Source organism: Mya arenaria, chromosome 1, assembly GCF_026914265.1.
Source record: "Mya arenaria isolate MELC-2E11 chromosome 1, ASM2691426v1".
In the NCBI taxonomy this organism is placed as follows: Eukaryota; Metazoa; Mollusca; class Bivalvia; order Myida; family Myidae; genus Mya; species Mya arenaria.
Genome location: NC_069122.1, coordinates 57,251,974 through 57,262,000, shown reverse-complemented (window position 1 = coordinate 57,262,000; position 10,027 = coordinate 57,251,974). Strand labels below are relative to the sequence as shown.

Genomic DNA, 10,027 nt, shown 5'->3' with positions numbered 1-10,027 from the left:
TCGCTATCCAGTATGCTTATGAGGGTCGCTATCCAGTATGCTTAATGGGGTCGCTATCCAGTATGCTTATTGCGGTCGCTATCCAGTAATGCTTGCGGGGGTCGCTATCCAGTATGCTCATGAGCGTCGCTATCTAGTATGCTTATGGGCGTCGCTATCCAGTATGCTTATGGGGGTCGCTATCCAGTATGCTCATGTGGGTCGCTATCCAGTATGCTTATGAGGGTCGCTATCCAGTATGCTTATGGGGGTCGCTATCCAGTAATGCTTGCGGGGGTCGCTATCCAGTATGCTTATGGGCGTCGCTATCCAGTATACTTATGAGGGTCGCTATCCAGTATGCTTATGAGGGTCGCTGTCTAGTATGCCTATTGGGGTCGCTATCCAGTAATGCTTGCGGGGGTCGCTATCCAGTATGCTTATGAGGGTCGCTATCCAGTATGCCTATTGGGGTCGCTATCCAGTAATGCTTGCGGGGGTCGCTATCCAGTATGCTTATGAGCGTCGCTATCCACTTTGCTCATGTGGGATGCTATCCAGTATGCTTATGGGAGTCGCTATCCAGTAATGCTTGCGGGGGTCGCTATCCAGTATGCTTATGAGCGTCGCTATCCACTATGCTCATGTGGGATGCTATCCGGTATGTTTATGGGGGTCGCTATCCAGTATGCTTATGAGGGTCGCTATCCAGTATGCCTATTGGGGTCGCTATCCAGTATGCATATGGGGGTCGCTATTCAGTATGCCTATTGGGGTCGCTATCCAGTAATGATTGCGGGGGTCGCTATCCAGTATGCTTATTAGCGTCGCTATCCACTATGCTCATGTGGGATGCTATCCGGTATGTTTATGGGGGTCACTATCCAGTATACATATGAGGGTCGCTATCCACTATGCTCATGTGGGTCGCTATCAAGTATGCTTATGGGAGTCGCTATCCAGTAATGCTTGCGGGGGTCGCTATCCAGTATGCTTATGAGCGTCGCTATCCACTATGCTCATGTGGGATGCTATCCGGTATGTTTATGGGGGTCGCTATCCAGGATGCTTATGAGGGTCGCTATCCAGTATGCCTATTGGGGTCGCTATCCAGTATGCATATGGGGGTCGCTATTCAGTATGCCTATTGGGGTCGCTATCTAGTAATGATTGCGGGGGTCGCTATCCAGTATGCTTATTAGCGTCGCTATCCACTATGCTCATGTGGGATGCTATCCGGTATGTTTATGGGGGTCACTATCCAGTATACATATGAGGGTCGCTATCCACTATGCTCATGTGGGTCGCTATCAAGTATGCTTATGAGGGTCGCTATCCAGTATGCTTGTGGGGGTCGCTATCCAGTATGCTTATGGGGGTCGATATCCATTATGCTTTTTGGGGTCGCTGTCCAATATGCTTGTGGGAGTCGCTATCCAGTATGCATATGGGGGTCTCTACCCAGTATGCTAGTGGGTGTCACCAAGTATGCTTATTAGGGTCGCTACCCAGTATGCTTTTGAGGTTTGCTTCCCAGTATGCTTGTGGGGGTCACTATCCAGTATGCTTACGTGGGTCTCTATCCAGTATGCTTATGGGGGTCGTTAGCCACTATGCTTGTGGGGTCGAAACCCAGTTTCCGATTTGGGGCTATCAAATATGCTTGTGGGGGTCGTTAGCCAGTACTCTTGTGGGGGTCGCTACCAAGTATGCTTTTTTGGGTGGCTACCCAGTATGCTTTTGAAGGGTGCTGCTCAGTATGCTTGTGAGGCTCGCTATCCAGTATGCTTGTGGGGGTCGCTACCCAATATGATTGTGGGGGTCTTTACCCAGTTTGCTTGTGGGGTCACTTTCCAGTATGCTTATAAGGGTCGCTACCCAGTATATTTGTGAGTGTCGCTTCCCAGTATGCTTGTAGGGGTCGCTATCCAGTATGCTTGCGTGGGTCTCTATCAAATATGCTTGTGGGGGTCTCTTCCCAGTATGCTTGTGGGGTCACTTTCCAGTATGCTTATTGGGGTAGCTATCCAGTATGCTTGAGAGGGTCGCTACCCAGTATGCTTGTGGTGATCGCTATCGAGTATGCTTATGGGGATCGTTAGCCACCATGCTTGTTGGGGTCGCAACAAAGAATGCTTGTGGGAGTCGCTATCCACTATGCTTATGGGGGTCGCTACCCAGTATGCTTGTTGCGTCGCTTTCCAGTATGCTTGTTGCGTCGCTATCCAGTAAGTTTTTGGGGGTCGCTATCCAGTATGCTTATGGGGGTCGTTAGCCACTATGCTTGTTGGGTCGCAACCCACTGTGCTTGTGGGGGTCACAACCCAGTATGCTTGTGGGGTCGCTATCCAGTATAATTATGGGGGGTCGCAATCCAGTATGCTTGTGTTGGTCGCTATCCAGTATACTTGTGCGGGGTCGCAATCCAGTATGCTTGTGGGAGTCGCTATCCACTAAGCTTGTGGGGGTCACAACCCGGAATGCTTGTAGGAGTCGCTATCCACTATGCTTATGGGGGTCGCTACCCAGTATGCTTGTGGGTGTCCCTACCCAGTATGCTTGTGGGGTCACTTTCCAGTATGCTTATTGGGGTCGCTACCAAGTTTTCTTGTGGGGGTCGCTACCAAGAATGCTTGTGAGGGTCGCTATTCAGTGTGGTTGTTGGTGTTGCTATTTAGTATGCTTGTTGCGTCGCTATCCAGTATGCTTGTGAGTGTCGCTACCCAGTAAGTTTTTGGGGGTCGCTATCCAGTATGCTTATGGGGGTCGTTAGCCACTATGCTTGTGGGGTCGCAACCCACTGTGTCTGTTGGGGTCTTGTTGGGGTCGCTATCCAGTATGCTTGTGGGGGTCGCAATCCAGTATGCTTGTGGAGTCACTTCCCAGTAGGCTTATTGTGGTCGCTACCCAGTATTCTTGTGGTGTCGCTACCAAGTATGCTTGTGAGGGTCGCTATCTAGTGTGCTTGTTGGGGTCGCTATTCAGTATGCTTATGGAGGTCGCTATATAGTATTCTTGTGAGGGACGCTACCCAGTATTCTTGTGGGGACACTACCCAGTATGCTTGTAGGGTTCGCTATCCAGTATGCTTGTGAAGGTCGCTACCAAGTATGCTTGTGATGGTCGGTATCCAGTATGGGTCATTAGCCACTATGCTTGTGGGGGTCGCAACCCAGTATGATTATTGGGGTCGCTACCCTGTATGTATGTGAGTTTCGCTTCCCAGTATGCTTCTGGGTGTCGCTATCCAGTATGCTTGCGTGGGTATCTATCCAATAAGCTTGTGGGGGTCTCTACCCAGTATGCTTGTTGGGTCACTTTCCAGTATGCTTATTGGGGTCGCTACCCAGTAATGCTTGTGTGGGACGCTACCCAGTATGCTAATGGGGGTCGCTACACAGTATGCTTGTGAGTGTCGCTCTCCCATTATGCTTGTGGGGGTCACTATCCAGTATGCTTGCGTAGGTCTCTTTCCAGTATGCTTGTGGGGTCACTTCCCATTATGCTTATTGTGGTCGCTACCCAGTATGCTTGTGAGTGTCGCTACCCAGTATGCTTGTGGTGTCGCTATATTGTCGCGGATATTGGGGTCGATAGCAACTATGATTGTGGGGGTCGGAACCCAGTTTGCTTGTTGGGGCTATCAAATATGCTTGTGGGGGTCGTTAGCCAGTATTCTTGTGGGGGTCGCTACCAAGTATGCTTGTGATGGTTGCTACCCAGTATGCTTGTGAAGGGCGCTACTGAGTATGCTTGTGGTGCTCGCTATCCAGTATGCTTGTGGGGGTCGCTACCCAGTATAATTGTGGGGGTCGCTGTCCAGTATGCTTATGGAGGTCGCTATCGAGTAATGCTTGCGCGGGTCGCTATTAAGTATGCTTATGGGGGTCGCTATGCAGTATGCTTATGGTGGTCGCTATCCAGTATGCTTGCGGGGGCCCTATCCAGTATGGTTATAGGGGTCGCTAACTAGTAATGCTTGCGGGGGTCGCTATCCAGTATGCTTATGGGGGTCGCTATCCAATATGCTTTTGAGGGGTGGTTCTCAGTATGCTTATGGGGGTCGCTAGGTCCCTCGATGGCCACATGCAGGCGTTCAATGAAATTTGGAGATGTCAACAGGTTATCTATAGGCTAGTTTCAAATAATTTAATCGGTTAATTCTGTCAATTTGATAAATAATGACAAGTCAATAGACAATTTGGCTCACGATGACCAAACGCGGCAAAAATGTAAACCAGATTTAAACAATTGGCTCATTGGATGTTTCTCTTCGGACAGTCGATCTCATACGTTCATCTCAAAAGTCACTAACAGTTGAACACGACCCCATAACTAATCAAAATTTAAATCGGACCAGAATACAACGACTGTTTTGGTCAAACTTTAGTGTTGAAATGTTGTCGGGGTCATTTTTCAACTCCGAAAAATGACCCGTGTTACTTTGACAACAATTCACAGCTCTACGTTGACTTTACGGAATACATAGTTCACTTACCCGCTGTTGGCGACGGGAAGGGTCTAATCTAGAAATATATGATCGATCACGTGTGACAAAACATAACTCGTCTTTTACCCCGTACGTTGTAATGTTAAACATAATATAACAATTATTTCAGAGAAACTTTCGTGACCTAGGGCTATGCATGTTTAATTTGTAACAGACCGATGAAGACCATGTGTCAAAAATTACTTGTGTCGAACAAGAAAACAGGGACATAATTGTTTGCCGGCTGCGGTTTCGAATATTTCAAAATTGAACATTTAAATGTGGTAATAATTTAATAAATACCATAAAAGTTGGTGCATGAATTGATGCACGTAAAGAGAGATAACTCGTATCACACGAACAAAACACGCCTGCACTAGTTACTCTTCTTGGTATACAACATTATGTTCTACATAAAAAAATATGACCTAAACGTTCAGTCTCCTAGAGTAAAGAGAGATAACTCGTATCACATAATCAAAACAGGCCTTCATGAGTTACTCTACTTCGTTATACAACATCATGTACCACCTAAAAAAAATTATGACCTAAACGTTTAGTCTCCTAGAGTAAAGAGAGATATCTCGTATCACATAATCAAAACAGGCCTTCATGAGTTACAATTCTTCGTTGTACAACATCATGTACTACATATGACCTTAAGGAATGACGTCACCATTACGTCATATGTACTTCCGTTGTGTGGAAAATTCTCAATAAAAAAAAATGTTCTTATGATTGATAGACATGTTTTCACATGCTCAATACACTGTGAATCAAAACTATCATTATTCCTGAAACTTTTATACCTTAAGTATCTATTCTTGCTTTATTTATCATTTAGAGTAGAGATTAAAGCATAAACCGCTGCCCTATAGTTGAAAGGTCATTTTGGAAGATCTGTCATGGCGGACGGTGCAATTTTTAGAGTTTGTTTTTCAAGTGGAGTGATTTTTCTTAGGAATAACTTGACCCCCCTTTTTATTGGCTTAAAAGGTAATTCAAAGCTTGTACTTATGTGGTTATCATAGCCTGCATTCGCTCGAAATGCCTTTAAATGTTGTCTAAAAATTATAATTTTACATTGAATTACATAGGGAATAACAATGGTGGTGTGTAACCTTAACGCTCAGTCTCCTAGTGTAAAGAGAGATAACTCGTATTACATTATCAAATGAGGCCTTCATGAGTTACTCTTCTTCATAAACAATTGGAATTTTATTCTCATCATCTGGAAAATTATCTTTCTGTCAGATTAATCTGTATAAAAGAGCATTGAAGTCTTATTTTAAGCGACATGTTTGTAAACGTTTTGGAAACTTTACCCCACCATACTGTTGAACCTGTCATATTATATGCTAGTAAAATATTGGGGACTATTCATATCGTTACTTCATGACCTTGTAAATCAAAACTTAACATTTTAAAACTTACTAGTAAAATGCCTTGCGAAAAGCTACATATACGATTTTTGAAATATGCTCTAGGTGTTCACAAAACAGCAACAAACATAACAGTTGTCGGGAATCAGCCTCAAGTTCCCACTGTATGTTGATGTAGTTATAAGCATTGTAAAGTATTTCTATAGACTAGTGTCAACTAATATTGATAGCTTGTTTGGAAATGCTCTTGAATAGAATAATTTATTTTTAAAAAAAAAGTGAAAAAGAAAGAAAGTTGGATTGCTGATTCATACTATGTACTAAAATACCTTAAAATACCAAGCAAAATCTTCCATGATAGGCATTTGTACAAAATTATGAACAAAAAATGTTATCTATGTATAAAATACATTTAAGAAGCTGTTGAATGGTAATGGAAAACTTATATCATGTGCTTTATTCAGAGCAAACATTTCCAAGAATCATGTAGTTCAGAGCCGAGAGGGAAGAAGGTATTTTGCAAACTTTAGAGTCAGGTCATCCAAGATAGAGATAGAAATTGGAAGAAACAAACGTATTGCTCGAGTTGAAAGATTTTGAAAGGTCTGTCTCCCTGGTGAATATGAAAATGACGTCTATTTCATGTAAGGCTTTTAAAGATGCACTCTCACAGATATACCGTTTTTACAACTTTTTTAATTTTTGTCTATTTGTTAATTCCATGTCATTATATGTTTAAATAATGCATTCAAAAAAAGTTTTATATGTTTATAATAAGTTGTCCCCACCCCCGATTTAGAAATTCCTGGAACCGCCACTGTTTGGTGTATTAAAACAATTCTATTTATTGTGGTAAATCTTATTTGGGAGTAAGAGTGCGTCTTTAAAACAGAATAATATCAGTTTCGAATAGTAATTGTATTTCGTAAAATGATAATTTAAGTATGTCAAACTCATTGTTTCCGTTACATAGCACTTACTTCGACAGCAAATGTTTCCTGTGATAAGCTAAGTACACATAAGGAAATTTTAAATTTCTAGGATCTTCGGAATACGATACCATCATACAGCGGAACTGATTGTATCACGGACATCCTTTATATAATCATATGTAAGTATTTACTTTTCTGAAATCGGACAGAGGTTGATCCTTGAGGGCTGCAATGCAGGTCTAGAGCCTACAGTACCAGTAAGTAATATTCTTATTTTATTAACTGCTCTAAATACATGTTTTTTAATTTATTAAATGATAACATGATATGCGTTGTTCGAATATGAGCCATTTATTGAGCCATTCATTTAGCCATTTGCGATAGTGTTAAGTGTTGATGCCTAGTGTCAGTTGAAAGCGTATTATTTACTGATTACGTTTATTAAAAAATATAATCAAAACTTTATAACAAATAAAGTAAAAGAAGTTTGTATTTTTGTTCTGTATTTCAACTGAAATCGGACGTAAAATATACGCATTATTTTGCGAAAGAAAAACGTGTTTGGTTCTCTAAATATCAAGCCCCTTGAGTCGATACCGAAATAATATGGTCACATTATGGTACATAGAATAGCTTCAATTTAATGGCCATATTACCGTGATGCCCTCTCCCTGGGTATACATGCAAAACATGCTTGCACTAAAATCTATGTTTTATCATATTTCAGACAAAATGATGTTACTGGGGCCCCAATTCTTGCTTTTGATATTTTTCAAAGTATCTTTGGCAAAAGAACCATTTGATTATAAGTCTCTTCACGACAACGAATTCACCGACGAGTTCTGGACAACTTTGGTTCAGAATGTTATTGATTTGTTTTATCATCAGCGGTCATGCGGTCAAACTCAGTTCGGAGTTCTACTCTTGGGTAACCCGGAAAACAACAATCTGAACCTCTATGTTTATCCACACGTCGGAACGAACGATTATCGACCTGTCATAGATAACACTCAACCATTTTCTCCAAGCAATCCCTCTGATTTCGGAAACTATGTAGCTTCTAGGCCAGACTACATACCGCAGCTTCAGGACGCGATTCATGCTGAGGATATCTCTTTGGGGCACATGCAAAGACTCTGGAACAACTATATCAACCGATTCCAGCAGAGACCAACGCTGGTACTGCTCTACTCTTGGATAATGCCCTGTGAACAGTGCGTGCAGCTGATCTTAAACTACTTTAATTCTGAGCCGTATGCTAGTGTTCCGCATAGGGTCGTTGCGCACACAACTGAGGGCTATTTTCTCCCTTACATGTCTGAGGAAAGAAACGCCAACAGTCGAGAAAGATTGCGTAACGCAGGCATTCGCGTCTTAACGCATCGATGCTATTCATTGCCACCCTCAAATATCGACGCAGCTTTCAACATCTCAAAGAGGTCCTTAATTGTAGCACGTGACATGGCTAAAATTGAAATGGAAATGGAGCAACCAAACAGTGATAACCAGTGCATGGGTAAATGTATGGATACTGAAACATTACAAGGCTGCTTATACAGCTGTCTTCTGAAAACATCTGTATGCTGCTGTTGTCATGATAGCTACAAAGCACGAATGACAGTAGATTATGTCAATAGGTTCATGGCAGAATGTAGAAGGAAACATTTAAAGAACTGTGCACAGGAAATGATCCAGTCAACTTTGGGAAATGCCTGCACCTGCAACCTGAAACGAGAGTTGGTTGACAACATGAAACAATGTCTTACTAAATGTTCTAATCTTCCAATTTCAAAACCGTTGAATCCCTACAGTCCGACAACATTTACGGGAATGTTGCAAAAGGTAGACGAATTAGCCAACTATCCTAAAGAAGTAAACTTTTGCAAAGACAGTAGAACACAAGGCACCCTTTGCTCTGAATACAACCCAAATTATCTGACAGCTGGAAGTTCTCTTTGCCGGGAGGATACACCTTGTGGCTTCTATGGCTATTCCTATAAGTGGTGCTACACGGATTACTCCAAGAAAAAGTGGGACTACTGCTGTACAGACGCTTGCGCAAGACGAGGCAATAACTACTACTGGTGTCACTCGGGAAATAAATGGCAATACTGCGGAAGCCCCGGTACAAAGACCGTGGATAACACAAATTGTCTGTCAACGAGTCCATGCGGTCTCCATCTTGATGTCAGCTCAAAAACAGATTACTTTTGGTGCTACGTTGATACGTTTCAAAACTACAGAAGGTGCTGCCAGCCTGGATTCCCATGTGGAAGACACGGATATAGCTACAACTGGTGCTGGACCGGATACAAGGTCCACAGTGGGAAATGGGACAAATGCATGACATAATTCCGACACCACAAGCCATTTCTTAGGAAGAAACTGGAACTATTTGGAGAATAACTATCCATCGAACATAAATAATCATGTCAAACGAAGGAAAAAGATCCTGTTCATATTTTATTAATCTCACTGATACACATCTGGATGATTAAATTTCGAAATTAATTTATATTTGTTATGACCATGGCAATAAAGTGAAAGTGTTTGAATGTATAAACGAATATTGTAAAATTGTATAATTTGTTCTATTATGCATGATACTTAATAATTTGATTTGTATATTTTCTCCGTTATTCTAAAGCTCATTCTTTTCATATAAATACAAGTTTATATAGACAATTAAACACATCAACATCCAGAACACCACTTGATCATCGGATGTACAACTTCAGCATGTTTGTAGCGGACATTATATTGCACGCATCTACAGTGTATATTAATAATAAACGCAGCGATGGGACATTTTTTGTTGTTAAAATCGTTTCTATTATTAATAAAACCTTAGTGTAAACATGTACTTCAGTCACGCACAACTTTGTCGTTAGAGAAAGGACAAATCTATTAATATTTTGTAGCACGATAAAACATATAAAAACGTACGGGCTGGAGATAGATCATATAATAAATTGTACGTCCTGTTTAACCCTTACGTTACTATTCGAGAAACAAATTCCCACATGTTTTGATAATTGTACGCACTAAACGAAAAATAATGTAGGAAAGGATTTTGTTTTCAAAAATTAATTGTCGTTCCAATAAAAAATACATTCATATTTAGAAAAAGAGAACAATCATGGCAGCTCAAAGATGGATTGCGAATACTTTACCTGATCCAGATGTCATCTTAACTTATACGACATCGATGTAGGTACACCGATATTTTCGTTTTGTTTTTCAAC

General features: G+C 41.6%; 1 protein-coding gene across 1 annotated transcript; it reads left to right on the top strand.

The window, feature by feature from the left end:
* Positions 1 to 6,919: 6,919 nt before the first annotated feature.
* Positions 6,920 to 9,593, top strand: LOC128232544 (uncharacterized). Its single transcript, XM_052946174.1, has 2 exons — positions 6,920 to 7,039; positions 7,510 to 9,593. Exon 2 carries the CDS (start codon positions 7,515 to 7,517, stop codon positions 9,132 to 9,134), a length of 1,620 nt encoding a protein of 539 aa, XP_052802134.1. The 5' UTR covers positions 6,920 to 7,039; positions 7,510 to 7,514; the 3' UTR covers positions 9,135 to 9,593.
* Positions 9,594 to 10,027: the final 434 nt, after the last annotated feature.

What these genes read in the sequence shown, in the direction of transcription:
- LOC128232544 (XM_052946174.1), top strand. Translation starts at nt 7,515, where the DNA reads ATGATGTTACTGGGGCCCCAATTCTTGCTTTTGATATTTTTCAAAGTA.